Raw genomic sequence first — 18,327 nt, forward strand, 5'->3', positions numbered from 1 at the left:
GTGGTGAATAAGATCAGGAGTCAGGACAACGTTCCCATCACCAGACTTTGTTGGATTCAAACATTCAAATACTCCCTAATGTTTAATAATAAGTTTAACAAAATATTGTAATTGTTTCCTTAGTTATCCTGATGTGATTTTTAAAAGGTGTCTCTACTTCACTATTTTTGCAAGATTTTCTTTGTATAAGTATTGATGCAAGCCTCAGTGGTTGGTGCAGGTTAGTCTTATTACATATTATTTCCTAAATGCAATACAAATGATATATCCATGACAAATAAGCATTGTGCTGAATGGAATATGGAAATATGACAAATGCAAGGACGTTATAGGATACTTATTGCTGACAAGCTGGTACAAGTAAAAACCTGAATTGCTACTGTATTAAGCTCAAGACAATGATGTAGCAAAATACACAAAATGTTTTTACTCACAAGAATTCAAGTATGCCATTACATTTTATATATACAAACATAATTACAAAGGGTTCGAACCGAACGTACCTTTAAAAAATAAAATAGCTCACATAATCATATTTTTGAAAAGAAGACAACGCAAGAATTGGCGAACTCAATTATACAAAATTAAAGGTTCTTGTACAAGCTCAATCATGGCACATTAAAACGTGTGACATGATCCCCGACCGCCTGTTCTTTGTCAGGTCGCTGACAGCTGCTGCTGAGGGGTAACCTCCCAGCCTCTGGCACAGCCGGTATCGCCTCCAATTCATCTGGCTCTACGTCACTGACGTCCTGCACAAGCCTCTCCACCGCCGACATCAGCTCACTGACATAATCTGATAACGGGGTAGCAAACATTACTGACAAATATACCAATTGTGTACTAAATGCACATGAAATCCATGTTATTTTGCAAATATCAATTAGGGAAAAATGGGACAAATTCTAAATAAAAAAATGAACACTTGACACTGTATCATGTAATAAAGTGTCCAGTGGTTTATACATTATGATGACACCCAAAAATTTACACCAATGAGTTCAATTTACAGGATTAGTAACATATATACCAAATGTGGGGTTCTCCAAAACTTTGCGCACAATATGGCCGCATTGTTTCGACTTTGGGAAGTGGATGCTAAAAATTCCCACTCCGTCTTGGGTTAAGCTGTGGGCTCGATGGGCATTTTCATTGAAGTGAAGAACAGCCACAATCGTCCTAAAAAACATGGATGAAATAGTATTTTCATATTAATATTCATACTGAAAATGTCTTTCAATCAATCACTGTGTTATTGGGACCACAAAAAAAACAAAGAACTTAGATAATATACTGGCTAAATCAGCAGAAACTGGTCACAATAATACCTGCTGAGCATCTCCTCGTAAGAAAAGGTGAACATTTTGGGTGTAAAATGGTTCACCAGACTGTGGAAAGCTTCCAGGTGGGAAGTCTGGTAGACCGGAGACAGCCGGCCGATGTCGGCCAACAGTTTGGAGCTACAGATCAGCTTCTCCAACACATTGGTCAACTTAGTGTCTGCAAAATACCAGACAGAATCAAATTTGTACTTGAACAGAAAATACTAAATACTAGAAAATTGTTTGTAAATTTGTGCTTACTGTACTGGAATGCAAACTTACGAGGCGTGAGCCAAGGCTTTTTCTGTTCCCGTCCTACCAAAGGACCATGGCTGCACCTGGGGAAACTGCCTTTGAAACCCGAGTGATCATTCTGGATATGGCTCAGTACTGACTGCCACTTGTCAAGGACTAGCCCGGGGTTCCCTGATCGCGTCGACAAAACAGACCAATACAAATGGTTGATGATACTGCCAATCCAGGGTTTTAGGGCTTCAAATCCACGCAGTTTACTGAGGTTCTCCAACTTTTTCTTCAAACCTTGAAAAGACAATTATTTAGGTGCGTAAACTATGCTATAAACAAAGCTGTGAACATAAATCCTATTACTTTTGCCAATATGCCAGATGTCAAAGAAATGCTTAATGTGTGGGAACTGTTGTCGGATGAGCGTGTTGACAGTGACGTGTCCATCCGTCACCAGAGTTCCCACACGCACAAACTGTTCCAGAACACGCAGTGACCGGACCAGTCTTTCGGGCTCCATGTGGTAGCTACCTCCTACCTCGTTACTCTGACATTGGGGGAAAAACAAAGCGACATACAGTAAGATATATGAAGAAATATGCTTGTATCTAATATCTTTTTGTCCACAATTTACCTGCACAATCTCCACAATTTTAATTTACCTGCACAATCTGCACATCCAAGATGGTTGGTTTCCGCAGTTCCATCATCGTGTACGTCCCGTATTTCGCACTGTGACCGGGTGAGTCCGCTCGTGCGTCGCCACCACAAACAATTTCCTCTCCCTCAGCTTGTAAATGGCTCAACAGCCCAATTTTCCTCTGTCGCCACACGGTTTTGATGGCTTCGTGAAGGTAGCGTTCTTGATGGCGAAAGTATGACCGAGTGGAGTAAATAGCTACACCCATGTGAGATAAAACACGCAGAACTTTGCCCACAGTTGCACCAGCAAATAAAATAGCTGCAGAAAGAAATATGTTTCCAGCAGCCATTTTGCCGACATATGGTTGGGAGTTCCACGTTCCGGTGTGACCACATCCAGGCTCAGCACACTTCAAGGCCAGCACCAACATGGTTCCGACCTCAGAAGGGACCCACGTGACCTTCCTGCAACCACACGCTGGACAACTGACCCACTGGCTGATGAGCTGAATGAGGGCGACCCAGTAGATCAGATATATCTGGCTGGGAACTGGCGTAGGGTCGGTCGCAGCCGTAGGAGGCCAATCGGACTCGCTGGATTCGCAGTCAGAAGGGGCAGTGTGTAGGTCATACTCAGAATTAGTGTCGCACACCAACATTTCTTCATCAGAGTCCCAGCTGTTGGTGTTAAAGTTCAGCTCAGAGTTGACAACCGAGGTTTGGGTACCGACAGTCATCATGAGGGGCCCGCATGTTGTCTGGACACCTGAAACATACACACAACAACTGATTAAAAATTTTTTTAGAGATGTCGGTCACGTCATTTTCAAAGTATCGGAATTGGCAAAAAAATATCGGACATGCCTTTTTAAAAAAAAAAAAAATATATATATATATATATATATATATTTCAATTGGATCGTTTTCTAATTGTATTTAACGTTACAGACATAATATGTTACACTCATCCAGAGTCTTTAGTTTAGGCTAGAGGTAAGGTTATCAAATTTATCCCGTTAACGGAGGCAATTAAAACATTTTTTTTTAATTCATCACGTTAAAATATTTAACGCAATTAACGCATGCGCTGCACGATCCACTCACGCATTGTCGCGTTCAATCTGTAATGGCACTGTTTTACCTATATATAGAGCTAAAAGGCAGCGTAAAATGAATAGTGAATATTGGTACTTTGGAGCATTTTTTTAAAATTGGCTAAAGCCTTACAATCCCTCTCCCTACGTAAATGATCTTTTTCTTAACACCCTATGTTATTTCCCAACGCAGAGAAGATATATCAATTGGTACAACTATGCACAGTCATGGGTGCACTTCCCATCATGCATTTGGGCACAACAGTTAAATGGCTACAGTATCATTTACTGAAAGCTCAACAAATACACTAGATGGCAATATTTAGTCACAATATACAAAGTCACATTTATCCTTTAAGAATTACAAGTCTTTCTATCCGTGGATCCCTCTCACAGAATGTTAATAATGTAAACGCCATCTTGAGGATTTATTGTCATAATAAACATAACAGTACTTATGTACTGTATGTTGAATGTATACATTCGTCCGACTTTTATTCATTTTTTTCTTAATGCATTGCCAAAATGTATATGATCGGGAAAAATTATCGGGAATGATTGGGATTGAATCGGGGAAAAAAAAAAAAAAAAGCAATCGGATCGGGAAATATCGGGATCGGCAGATACTCAAACTAAAACGATCGGGATCGGATCAGGAGCAAAAAAAACATGATCGGAACAACCCGCGTAAATTTCTCATTGCAGTTCAAAACATCACAATCTTCTTTCCCCTATTCCTATACCATGTTCATGATTGTGTGAGAAACCCAATAAAATTTTTCATTTCAACTGCAGTAATTGTAGCGTTTAGATTTTATTAGTGATGCACGATAATACATTTTTCAACCGATACCGATAACCGATAATTTCTTCCTCATTCCTACCGATAACCGATAATGTCAAGCCGATAATTCTATTAAAAGATTTATGTAAAATTTTAAACAAAAGAAAATATTACTGTGCAAAAATATAATTTATTGCTTTTTTTTTCCCAACATAAAATATGAACAAGTCGTCAATTCCAACATCTAAATAATGACATTGTCTGACATTGTGTAATGGTAAACTTTTGGCAACAATTACTTACAGAGTAAATACCTAAGTTGCACAAAAATGCCTTTAAAAGTAAGCCATTCCTAACATAACATTAATACACTGCAAAACACACTTCCTTAAAACTAGTCAGTTTTAAGTGTAAATCTATTGGAAATAAGTGAAATTATCTGCCAGCACTTCATGTGTATTTCTCTCAGATTTCTTGGAAGAAAAATAGCTAGCTGAAAATAATCTCAACAGCCTTATTTTAAGCAATACATTATTATACTTAATCCTAAAAAAAAACTTGGAAGAAGAAAAGATTTTGAATATTTGTGGCTACAGAATATTATTGTTATTTCATTACAACAGGAATGTGCATATTTAAATTAATAGGTGTTAATAAGTGCCAGTAAGTTTAGATTATCTACTGTGACTGTAATTGAGCAGACAAATAAGTTAAATTAATTTGAAAAGTGATTGCTAATGTTATATGCTTTGTTGCACACTGTGAAAATGATTAACTCAAAAGAGCGAGATGTCATGTACCCATTCTGCAGCGCTTTGTTTACATTTGCGGCACTCACGAGTCGCGACACTCGCTTTACAGCAGCTAAACTGATAAACGGCAGTACTATTTGGATGCAGTTGGAGCTCGCATCTCCGTGCGTGTTGTTTTGTGCCTGAGTTTTGTTAAGCCGAAAATAAAGGCGACATTACAAAGTCATCTGACCGCTCGTCATTTTACATACTGAATGTATTATTGACGGGCTGACTTCGTTTTCTCCATGTTTAAATTATCATCTAAACACTGTGCCGTCATGATAAGCTTGCTTACTGGACATCACTTTTCCAAATGTAGTGGTGAAAATGTGATTGGCATGTTTTTCATGAAGAATGGTGGTCGTATAAACTGCATTATTTTTTTATCCAGGGCTTTGGCTCTCGGGTCATTTCGGTGAAAAAAAAAATCGTGTCTCGTCTCAGCGGCGGCTACGTTCGTACCGGATAATCCGCCCGCACTGGCCGGTTTGCCGCGGCGTATTCGGGGCCTGGCTCTGCTCACACGCCGTGAGGGAACGCTCGAGAAACCGGGGTGTTCGCCGGAGGTCCTGAAGCCGGGGAACCGGGCTCTGCCCGCCCCGCCGATGGCGAGGCGGCGGCGGCCTGCCGGACCGGCCAGAGCGGCGGGCTCCGTCGGAAGACGGCTACTTGCCGACTATCGGTCTCCAGTCGTGCCGGTGTTTAGCCTTAGATGCGAGTTTACCACCCGCCTTGGGCTGCTTTCCCAAACAACCCGACTGAATCGTCACAAGCCCCTAGTTTAACTTAGTGTTTACAATAGCTTTAGCATTCCCGCTAGCAGCAGCAGCCCGGCATTCGTTCCAAAAATCTTTGTGATGCAGTTTTAAATGGATGCTGGGTTAGTGATTTTGAATGAGGACGCTTTCTTTCGGCCTCTTGGAACTTCTGCGGTACATGTTTCGCAAATGGCGAGAGCGTCGTTTTTTTAGTAACAGCCGCCATAATATTCAACTATTTCTTGTCGTGTAACTCCGCCTCCTCAAGGAGCTTCAGAGAGGGGAGGGGTTGAGGAGGCGGCGTGCTGAATTCTTCGGTTGTGCACATTTGGAGGCTAAATCAAGTATATAATTATCGGATTACATTATCGGTTGAATTTTTTATTATCTGGATTATCTGTGTGACGTCATAATTGCCATTATCGGCCGATAATTATCGGCCACCGATATTATCGTGTATCTTTAGATTTTATGTAAGCTTGTCAAATATTTATAGTACAAAACAATTAGGCATGTGCCGGTTACCGGTTTCACGGTTTACGGTGGTGTAAAAACGTTGCGGTTTCAAAAGCACAAAAATTTTCCGTCAGACTGTAGTACGGTATTCGCTATTTTTCATGTGTCAAAAATGCAGCCAGAAGTGGCTTGGCGCGGCAGCGCTCACCCCTCCAGTTTGTTGCTGTGTGTGAAAGTGACGCTATTGGCTAGACAGCCAGTGAACCCCAAAAACAAATACTCCAAACATAAGGCGTACTTTTTTTCAATTTATTGAGCTCTCAAATCGTGGTAAGTGGAATATACAAAATGAATACATTTAAAACATTGTACAATTGTATTTTTCCATGTGTGAGTAGCTTTAACAGATTAGCACCATGAAAAAGTTTGCCAAAAACAAAACGCATTTTCCTTTCACATTCAATATACAAACTAAAAGCTTACAAAGACGAACGTTAGCCTAGGCTTAGCTGGGAGAGCAACTTCGTCGAGTGTTACAGCCGCAGAGTGAGAAAACAAGCTTGATTCGCTTGAATGAAGGGGAAAAGTGGATAGCATCAAAGAGTTGCTAGTTGCGAAAGATGCTCTTGCCCTAAGCACAAATCCATGTTCGCTGGATCAAGGAGAGGTCTCACTCCCAATGTTTTTTTTTTGTTTGTGTTGTGTTTTCTGAAATTTCCAGGTTCGCAGTGAATCAGTAACAGGCACACTTTTGCTCAATAGACAATGTTTATTGATTAGAAAATGCAGAATAAATGAGATGTTTTGATTACAATCCCACAAGAGCAAGCAAACACACATCAAAAACAAGAACAAATGGCAACGATGACGCTAGATTTGAGTTTGTCAATCCCAGAATCCCCGCGTTACCGCTACCGCAAAACAAAATGTCCCTTAGAAATGAAAATCGCTTGCAGTGACAAATGAGCGGGGAGCCAACACACTCCAGTAAGGCGCCAAAGGAAGTCCGCCAGCGGGTCACGTACGGATCGCCTGGCTTTGTTCCTTCGCCGCCTTACCGGAGTGTTGGTTCCCGCTCATTTGTCACGGTAAGCGATTTTCATTGCTAAAGGAACACCTGCTTGTGCTGCAACGGTTTCACGGGGATTCTGGGATTGACAAACTCAAATCTAGCGTCATCGTTGCCATTTGTTATACTTGTTTGCTTGCTCTTGTGGGATTATAATCAATAAATCTCATTTATTCTGCATTTTCTGATCAATAAACATTGTCTATTTTGCAAAAGTGTGTCTGTTACTGATTCACCGCGAACCTGGAAATTTCGGAAAACAGTTTGTTTAGATGAAACCTTTCCACAACAATATTTACACTTTAAACTAACTTATACATTTTTAATTTATGAATTCTTTGTTTTTTAACACATAGGCATGACATCATGTAGACCAGAGCTGACATAGTGGCTGAAAATGGCAAAACTTCACTTGAGCTTTTCCACCCTCAAAAAAAGTAATGCAGTACAATTTTAAAAAATTTTTATTCAGAAGTGTTTTTACTTTTTTATGGAAATTATTTTGTTCTTGCTCTTATCTTGAGCAACTTGAGCTCTGGGTATAGTCTATAAGTTATATTTATTTTAATTTTATTTAAAATATTTGTTTTTTTTTTTAATTGATAATTTATTTTAACAATATATTCATGTTCCAATTTGCAACTATGTTCTGAAAAAAAAAAAAAAATCCTGTTCAATGGGAATTTTTTTTTTTTTTACCCATACATCTCTAACACATTTTGGAGCTATAATTGCAATACCGCGATACCGTGAAACAGCGTTATTTTTGCCCACTGTTATCGTACTGTCAAAATCTCATACCGGCACATGCCTACTTGAACATTATGCAAACTGACTGAAATTGTGCTCACAAAAATTCACAAGGAAACATGCTAATCTACAATACAGGCCAAAGGTTTGGACACACCTCATTCAAAGCAACACAAATGAAGGTCCCAAACCCTTTGATAAAGCAGTAAATTCCACTAATCAACCCTGAAAAAAGGCATACCTGTGAAGTCAAAAACTATTTTAGGTGATTCCCTCTTCAAGCTCACCAAGAGAATAACAAAAGTGTGTAAAAAAAAAAAAAAAAAAATGAGCAAAGGGTGGCTACTTTGAAGATACAAGAATATTATACATATTTTTAGTTATTTCACATTTTTTGCTGAGTACATAATTGCACGTGTTTGTTCAGTTTTATTACCTTTAGGGAGAATTTACAATGTAAATAGTCAGGAAAACAATGCACGAATGAGAAGGTGTGTCCAAACTTTTGGCCTGTACTCGATTTTGGAAGGCAGCTATGATAATGAAAAACTTACATAGTAAAGATACACGATAATATCGGTTACCGATAATTATCGGCCGATAATGGCCATTATGACGTCACGCAGATAATCCATATTTTAAAAAATTCAACCGATAATGCAATCCGATAATGATATACTTGATTTAGCCTCCAAATGTGCGCAACCAAAGAATTCAGCACCGCTGCCTCCTGAACCCCTCCCCTCTCTGAAGCCCCTGAGAGAGGAGGGGTTGAGGAGGCGGAGTTACACAACAGAAGCAATTTGAGATAATGGCAGTGGTCACTGGCGTGGCTGGATTTGTGTAAAAAAAACAACAACAAAAAAACGACGCTCTTGCCATCTGCAAAACATGCACTGCAAAAGTTTCACGAGGCGGGAAAAAAGCGTCCTCATTCAGCCCAAAGCGGGTGGTAAACTCCATCTAATGCTAAACACCGGCACGAAACAGATAGTCGACAAGTAGCCGTCTTCCGACGGAGCACGCCGCCGGGTTTCTCGAGTGTTCCCCCACGCCATGCACCTCCGTCCGGAGCAGAGCCAGGCCCCGAATATGCAGCGGCAAGCCGGCCAGGGCGGGCGGATATCCGTTACGAACGTAGCTGCCGCCGCCAGTCCAGTTCCACTCATCGAGCCAGACAGAGGCCTGGCAATGGGCGCCAATTTGACGGCCGGACGGACTGAAGGGTACAGGCGGGAGGAGATTTTTTTTTTTTTTTTTTTAACACAAGGATAAATTCATCCACGATGCCGTTGTTTTCGGCTTGACAAAACTCAGGCACACGCACGGGGATGCGAGCTACAACTCCAGCCTAATAATACTGCCGTGTATCAGCTGAGCAGCCGTAAAGCAAGTGTCGTGAGTGCCGCAAATGTAAACAAAGTGCTTTACAATGGATACACGATAGCTCCCTCTTTTGAGTCAATCATTTTCACAGTGTGCAACAAAGCATATAACACTAACAATCACTTTTCAAATTATTTAACCTATTTGTCTGCTCTGTTACAGTCACAGTAGATAATCAAAACTTACTGGCACTCATTAACACTTCTCAATTTAAAAATTGCTTTCAAATAATGTTTTGAACGATACCTATTCTTGAATAAAGAACATTTCTGACAAACACGTTTTTTAGGATTAAGTATAATAATTTATTGCTTAAAATAAGGCTGTTAAGTTTATTTTCAGCTAGCTATTTTTCTTCCAAGAAATCTGAAATACACTTGAAGCGCTGGCAGATAATTTCACTTATTTCCCAATAGAGTCACACTTAAAATTGACTAGTTTTAAGGAGGTGTGTTCTTGCAGTGTAGTAATGTTATATGTGTTAGGAATGGCCTACTTTCAAAGCCATTTTTGTGCAACTTAGGCATTTACTCTGTAAGTAATTCTTGCCAAAAGTTTACCATTACACAACGTCATACAATTTTTCAGTATTTAGATGTTGAATTTACTACTTGTTCACATTTGAGGTTGAAAAAAGAGCAATAAATTATATTTTTAAACAGTAATATTTTCTCTTGTGTATACTTTCAAATTTTACATAAATCTTTTCATAGAATTATCGGCTTGACATTATCGGTTAGAATGAGGAGGAAATTATCGGTTATCGGTATAGGCTAAAAAATGCATAATCGTGCATCACTATAACATAGGATAAGTTTCAACCTATTATAGGTTAATCATTCAAATCTTATGATAGCAAACCCTTTTTTTCTTACTCAGTGTGTTATAAAAATGTGTTTCTTGAATCTGTATTTTATTAATTCAATCAGCACAACAGTAAAATTAATGTTTTAAAAGTTTGTTAATAGCAACGATAGGAAATTTCTTAAAGCAACTGAAAATGTACTTTAAATTACCTTTATGTTGTGTTTGATGTCGCAAAGCAGCACTAGCAGCAGCATTCTGGCTTGGTGGACAAAGTGAAACCTGACTGGACTCGTCGAGCTATGGGTACACAGACAACATCAAGTTTTGAATAAAGTTATTCTTTAGCCTGAAATGTATTGACTATGTAATCATTTTTTGATAACTATATGGCAAAATAATCATTCTGCCCTGAGCCAAAGACAGACCCGTTTAGGGAATGTTATTATGACACATACACCAGTGGCCTGTACTACGAATGGAGTTCAACCTACCCAGAAGTAACCCAGGGTTCCAGCGGGAAACCGGAGTTGACAAAACCTGGTTATCTAGTTTGGAGTTAATCGGTGCTACGACGCCGATTATTAAGTTGATTTGCTGAACCTGTGTTAACCTTATCAGAGTTACTGCACGTTCACATAAAAGGGGGCGGATACCAGAGTCAAACAACTTTTGACGATGGCACGGACACCTTATTTCACAGACGAGGAATGTGCCATAATTATGCCGAGTCATGAAGAATTAAAATCCACCCTCGCTGCTTCAGTGAGTAGTGCACGACTGGTCTGTTGGCAGCAGATTACAGATCATTTGAATGCGTAAGTATGCCACTTTTACTTGTGTCCGTGAAAAGAAACAAAGCCTGCTGTCAGGACGATGAAATAAGATTTGGTACGTTAACTGTAAGAAATAATTTATCGTATGTGCTAGTGCTGCGACGATTAATCGACTAACTCGGGTATTCAATTAGAAAAAAAATATTCGAATAAAATTTTGTTGCATCGAGTATTCGTTTAATTAAAGTGGCGTTGTAGTGGCTTATTTTGAAAGTGTTTGCATTTAGTTTTATTGATTACCGTGGATACACTGCCCTCTGGTCTGCCTCTTTTCACATGGCTGAATCCAACTGCTCCCTGTTAAGACCAACGCAAACCAAGTTTTTGTTTGAGCTAATTATTTTTTTGCATTCATAATTTAGTTCATAGGTATATTTAGCCGTTTTTTTTTTTTTTGTGGGAATATGTGTCTGAACCATTTGTTAAGAGCACTGTAAAAAAAACCAAAAAAACTAGGATTTTATAGCATTTAAAGTAGCGGACTTTTTCTATGTAAGTTAGCCAATTGTTCGTTTGTTGTACAGTGATCCTCATTAAAAAAAAAAAAAAATTATACCGTTTGAGGCTCAGCTCAGGTATTTTTGTTTTTGATGTTTCTTACCCGATTACTCGATTATTCGAACTAACTAGTCCATCCATTAATCGACTACTAAAATATTCGATAGCTGCAGCCCTAGTATATGCATCACCACATGATGCAGGATGATTGTATTTTTAGTCCCCTTGACTGTATGAGTCTATGTATGTCCTTTGAACATCTTCATACCATCAGCTCCAGAAAACGCACCTGGCAACAGGTCAAAATAAAATTTAAGAACATCATCCAAAATGTCGGCTTCGCTGAATGTAAACGAATGTGGCGCTTTCCTCTCATATGATAAATATATTTAATAAACTTTTCCAGCATTTTTTCGTTGTGTATATGCATTTATAATGATCATAAAAATATGTAGACTATTTAAACATTGAGAAAACTTTCTGACAACTCGAAGAGAATAAAATAAATGTTAGGTCCACCATCCGCCTGATAGAACAGACACACAAATATAAAAAGATATGTTTATTGAATATTCCAGTCTTGTTTAACTGGGAGAATTTGTTACAAAGGCTAAAATTTGTTATCATTATGCATAGGCATCATCACAAATGTGATCACACAAAACGCAAACACGCATCGGATCTCCGCATTTCCTCCTTCTCCTGAGTCCTCACAAATAAAATCTAAAATTTCGGGTTTTTACGGCTCGGGGCTGCAAATCAAGGTAATTAATCGGGCTCGGACCGGGTCGGGCTTAAATACCCACGGGCAGGGTCGGGTCGAGCTGGATTTTTCAGGCCCGATGAAATTCCTAAATGGCAAGCCAATTTTGGAGGGTGTGGAATCCCCTGGTGCAGTGGAAATGTCCACCCTCTATGTGCGGGGGTAATATATGGCATTGAGGTGGTAATATATGGCATGGTTAATAGGGAACCTGGGGTTAAGCAAGATTTAACTCTGAAACGACCAGGTTTGAGATGCAGCGTATATTGCCATGGCAACATTCCCCGATTTCAACATATCCACCTTTCGTAGTCCCGGTTAGCTGGGAAGTTAGGCTGCACGCGATGAAGTTACTCTCGAAGTTACCCTGATAAGACAGAAAACCTGCTTCGTAGTATAGGCCACAGGTGTCAAGTCATATTTTAAATGGGAATGTTTTCAAAACAAATTTGTAAAACAAATATTATACGCACCAATTTGGGACCCGGCCCAGTGGCAAGTTCCTCCAACTCAGCATTTTCTGCATCTGGATCAACACCTATGCACTGTTTCTTTGAACGGGGATGGTATTCTCGTATCATCGACTGAAAAGAAAAAGACAATTCCTTACCTGTTAAATTGCACGGTTTCGGCGTAATTTGTACAACTGAGCACAGATTTTTAAATGTGTACGCTGTATGTTCAAAATTTGTACGTTTTTTTTTTCCGTTCGGATTTTGTCACCATTTTGGCAATGAGACAATGTGTGCGATATTACATTGGTTGTATGACGTGAAAAAAGTCAGAAACACGGAGAGAGAAGAGCGGGAGTGGGAAGAGTGTTGTGTGACACTGTTACAAACGCGATGCTAGGCGGCTCCAGTATTTCCTGACTGTAGCTGACAGTAGAGCAGGGCGGTAAACCGCAAATTTACAGTCACCGAAATTCTTCACGATGACCCACGTAATTTTGACAATGTCGGCAAATTCGGTAATTTAATAAAACAAAAATATATAGTCTTTTCATCCTGCTTTGACTGTGTTGTTCGGCTATGTTCATTCCCCTTTAAGTAAGCAGACAGTGTGCTTACGTATGGAGACACGTGGTGGTTTTCAGGAAGCCAAAAAAACAGAAGCCCGCTAGGCTAACGCCAGCGGCTAACACTACAAGTAAACGGGATTGAGTCGGGCTTAAGTTAGCTTGGCCAAACTTTCACCCGACATTAAGTAAACTCTTGGCGGGTCCCAGACGGGCTTTCACCCGCTGTCCTCCCTGGTTCTCACGATTTCAGGGGAGGATGCTTTCAGTGCTTTCTTCTGGTAGCCAAGCCACAGGCTAAAGCTAGCGGCTAACAGCGGCTACAAATGAACGTGAAAGAGTCGGATAGCTGCTCTAACCTTGTCGAAACGGCTGAAATTAATGAGTGGACTGGGCACGGACTTAATGTAGCAATCATTATGTCGTGTTATTTGGCATCTCTGTGTGATTTCTCTGAAAGCTTTCATGATGGTAAAACACTCAGCATAAAGTATAATCCAACAGTGAAGCCTATATATAATATGAGAGTTTAATGGCCACAGCTATTTTACTGTGTATGTTTGCTTTATTCTGCCATCATTAAACCTTAAATATTTCATTGGTATCAGAGCAATACAGCTTTAATCTGGTTGTGTCTGTGTGTGTGTGTGGGGTGGGGGGGGGGGGGGTGCATGCATTAAAAAATGTTTCGGGGGAAAAAAAAAACCTGAAACCTTGACGTAAACACTTGTGTTGAATAATTATGTCACAGCAGCCATTACCAATAAGTTGTCTGAAGTGTACTGTTAAAGCTGCAAGTCATTTGTGTTAGAACGACATGTCTGCACAGTCGTCATATTGATTTTTATAATGTTGTACATTTTCAAGTCATGCAAGCTGTTATACTATAAATGTTCACACTAATATTCTTATTGTTTTTTTTAATACTTAATGTTTAGACTGCATGTGCCATTGTTAAATTGAAAGCTGGTAAATAAATTTAACGAGAAACGGTTCATTTGTATTCCATGCATTGATTCAAATTTTCAAATTATATAACAGTCCGCTTGGGCGAATTTATTGTCATTTATCGTTATCAAGGTAAATCTGCTCAATTTATCGTGATACGTACTTAAGGCCATATCGCCCAGCCCTAGCTGACATCCTACAAATCTACGCCCACTTGATGCTACACTAGATATCACATGCATATAGAACAAGATGTAAAATAACAGACTCGGCGACGTAAGTAAACAGCCGCCATCTTAAAGCAGTAGACTCAGAAAGGCTCTGTTGTAGTGAACCTTCTTAACGAACTTTTTATTTAACCCTTTAGCACCTAAGCCTATTTTGGCCGAATTTGCATGCATTTGATGTTGCCTTTATATTTCAAAGAAAAAATTGTTCACAATGGCCAAGTTGGGTCCCTTTGCTCAGGACACCTTGAACTTCATGTCCAAACTGTTGTTTTCTTCACTGACCAATTATAATCCACATTTTCGACCCAAAAAGACAAAAAAATTCCAAAATATTCTTTCAAAATTTGTAACGTTGGTGTCCCATTGACAACCAAACATGCTCGACCAACCGTTTTGAAGCTTGATAATATTTATTCAACTTGTTAGGATAAACATTCAATAGAAAAAAATAAGATTGAATAGTTTTTTGTTTTAATTTTCAACACAAACAGCGGGTATGGTCATAGGCGTTTTTGGCCTTTACACATACTATGGTCAATACAGGTTATATACAGTGCAAAATAGTGAGAAAAAAAATATATATATCATCTAACACAAAAAGGGTTTGGAGGATATCTCTTTGTGAAGTTAGGTACTATACCCATCACCTTATCTAAAGTATACGTACATGCAATCAAGCTTCTCGAAAACACATCTATATAAAAATTGAAAAGATTCATAGTGAAGAAAAAAATATATATAACATTGAAAAAAAAAAAGTATTTTCAAAAATATTGACAGGTAGTTCAGTTAAATTCAATTTTTTCAGGCATGCGACCTGTTTTTTTATTGCGCACTCAATAAAGGTTTTTTTTGAACAGGTCACTGAGTTGCGACACATACAACGTCACACAGCCTACTCTTCTGCCGTTTGAGCGCTGCTGTCACTTCTACTCACCGAGACGCCGACTAATCAGAGGAAAACAACAACAAATACAGCTCATCCTATTCCTTGAGTTGATGAAAAAAATGCATTAGCTTGTGCTAAAATTAGTTTTCGATTCATTCTGCACGTTTCAAAGTCGCTCGCGCAATCCAACCGGTGATCATGCCGCCTTTTCCTTAGTTGGCGCCTAGCTCGGCAATTTATTAAAAATGTTCACATTCGGTTCGTCCTTCTTGACATCTCAACGGATCTTGGGATATGTAGTCTTTTGTGCTGCTTTCGGTTTTGAAAAAGGACAAGAAATGATGGAAATATGGAGATAGATACATGATACATGCAGCGTTTAAATGCATATTTATGAGTGCAATAAAACTATAAAACTCAAATGACATTATCTCCCGTTTTTCTTGGTCGATTGACTTCAAATAAAAACTGGTGTGGACATCAACTTCCGCACTTTCAAATGAGACCAACCAGCGGCGCGTGAGTGACGTAATTACAGCGTGACGAAGCTTCAAAGACGACATGCGTAAACGCGTCGCTGCCGACACGTTCGGTGTTAAAGGGTTAAAATACTCCTCCTCGCGTCTGTCGGCAGTGACTCGTGATAATACTAATCACATTTAAGACGTTTTTTATGAAAAAAAGACATAAAACACAGCTGAAATATATGAATTTCAGACGTTTGTCTACAGATGTTTACCTGTGCGTGCCCCCTTCTCAAAATGGCGACACGTTGCTATGCGAGACGACGTCATCGTGACGTCACACCGACTGCGAGAATAAGGACAGTATAAATACGCAACGTGACTAATGCGGTCAAATGCTTCAAAGCTAACACAAAAAAACACAATCGTTAAAAGTATGAGAGGGTAATACATGCAAAAAGTATCTTTGAGGCAGTGAAAAGGTTCTAAATAACTAAATAAAAACAAAAATAGTGAGTACTCGTCGCTTCTAACCGTTGTGCGCATGCGTACACCGGCTCTGGCTGCTAGCAACTGGCGCTGCTAGCGTCCTCTCTTGAAAGCACCGATCGGGAGTTATGTTTCTTTCCTTCTTTTTAAATATCGCTGTGCGTAATAACAATAAAGGCTTCCTATTCTATTTCCACGCCTTGCAACGCAGACACGTTCACCAGTTACAAATGCATGCGCATAAAATGGATACAGTGGTGTCATATATCTTACAAACAAATGCTCGGCACATACTTTTATCCATCTCCCCACAAATTCCTAAAACGTGTTGAGAGAAGTCATTAATAGCTTGAAATGAGGTACCATAACCACTGGGCTCTGATGTACACAACAAGAATTATTTGATAGTAAAGGACGAATAATTACCGCAGCAAAAATGTGTGGAAGTTTTTTTGTTCGTTCTTAATTAAAGCTCATTTATTGGCAGCGCACTGAAATGGGTTACAGTATTTGACATTAGATAAAACACTATGCTTGCTTACTTACTTGTACTGCCGCCTTCCTCTTCCGTTTTTCAATGGCGGCTGACTTTTTTGGTTGGCTTTTTGGGTTGTGACCGCTTCGTCCACTGCCACTGGCTCCATGCTGACGACGGGGGAAAATCGTTGGTACAGCTGTCTCAAGTAGAGTTCTGGTGTGTTGCACTGAAAGTCCCATCTCAACTTTCCGCAGAGGAACAGGATCGAAACAGTCTTTAGTGAAGTGGTCCGAACACAACACTGAGGTATCGGAAGGTGACCATTTGTCCCTGGTTCGTCGTACTTGTTTTACCCATTCTTCCCGGCGAACGGGATCTTTTGGGAACCGGAAAAGGCTTATACCACTCCCCGGGATGTTGGAACAAAAGCCTGCAACGCATCGTTTCGGCATGGAGCGCAAAAATAAATGAAATAGTCCGCCAAATCAGATGAATCAGCAGTCCTTCTGATACAACTGCACGGCTAGTTAGCGAAGAAAATGCCTTCTACCGCACACGTCACATCCGCCCCCTGCACAATCCGAGACCGGAACCGGAAGTCTGTCATTTTCGTAGCGCGAGATTCAAAAATTGAATCTATCGATCGCTTCTGCACACATCCAAGTGGTCCATTTCATTCAGGAGCAGAAAATACAGCGTGTAATATGAAAAAAAAAATCTTTTTCGTACCCCCATGCTATTTAACGTCTATTGAAATATAGTAGCCATTTCATGAATAATTGAAGTTGTAACGATCACTTCCTTAAATGGTGTTCCTCCCGATATCCACCACGCGATGGCGCTGCTGCTTTATTTATATTGAATATGTTCTTCTTTTGCTACTTTTATGTTGGAGAGTCGGAGTTCATTTGGGAACGCTGTGTGCGAACCTCTGAGCTCCTGAGTGACGAGTGGTCATAGTAGATTTATTTTTGTTAATAAATGTGCATAATTGGTAGCTTGCCCCCTTTTTGTTACTTTTATGCACGCGTTCTACCTACCACGCGTTACCAAGTGCAAACCCTACATTGTGCACCTTTAAATATTAATGCTGCTTTTTTGTACATGTGTAAAAGGCTTTTTTAAAAATGATTAAAATTGTTCCATGTATTGTATCCTTACTTGCGTACAGGATGGTTAAAAATGAAATTACAAACTTTACAGGTTCTTTTTACCGCCTGCATTCATTCTAATCTGCCTTGATGACCAAAACAAACACTGAACAAAGATGGAAGAAGAAGGAGGGAGTTATATGTGGCCCCTTTTAGCCAAAAGGGGCCCCATATACCACGCTCTGGTCTGTTGGTCTCCACGGTTCTCGTTGAAAGCCTGTAGTTATGCCATTTTGCCTGTGGGTGGCAATGCTGTGCACGTGTCAAGCCAGCTGCGTTCACATACTTATCGATTAAAATATTGTATTATAGTTATTCTAACTTGATTTCATCATGTTTCCAGTATTCTTTCAAAAAATGTGTTCAAAGAGGCCAACATTGTCTAGAATGCAGGACCAAATAAATGTTTTGGATCAGGGGTGTTCAAACTTTTTCTTCCAGGGGCCGCTTGCAGAAAA

The 18,327-nt window shown here is 39.6% G+C and overlaps 1 protein-coding gene across 1 annotated transcript; it reads right to left on the minus strand.

Annotated features, from left to right (window-relative positions):
• Positions 1 to 322: 322 nt before the first annotated feature.
• LOC130931222 (uncharacterized) lies at positions 323 to 17,248 on the minus strand. The gene is made up of 9 exons (XM_057859822.1): positions 16,787 to 17,248; positions 12,676 to 12,786; positions 10,318 to 10,405; positions 2,231 to 2,976; positions 1,932 to 2,115; positions 1,605 to 1,862; positions 1,329 to 1,500; positions 1,031 to 1,179; positions 323 to 796 (listed from the first exon to the last, which is right to left on the minus strand). The coding sequence occupies exons 1-9, from the start codon at positions 17,168 to 17,170 to the stop codon at positions 609 to 611; spliced, it is 2,280 nt and encodes a 759-aa protein (XP_057715805.1). The 5' UTR covers positions 17,171 to 17,248; the 3' UTR covers positions 323 to 608.
• Positions 17,249 to 18,327: the final 1,079 nt, after the last annotated feature.

The sequence above is a fragment of the Corythoichthys intestinalis genome, chromosome 15, assembly GCF_030265065.1.
Source record: "Corythoichthys intestinalis isolate RoL2023-P3 chromosome 15, ASM3026506v1, whole genome shotgun sequence".
Taxonomy (NCBI): domain Eukaryota; kingdom Metazoa; phylum Chordata; class Actinopteri; order Syngnathiformes; family Syngnathidae; genus Corythoichthys; species Corythoichthys intestinalis.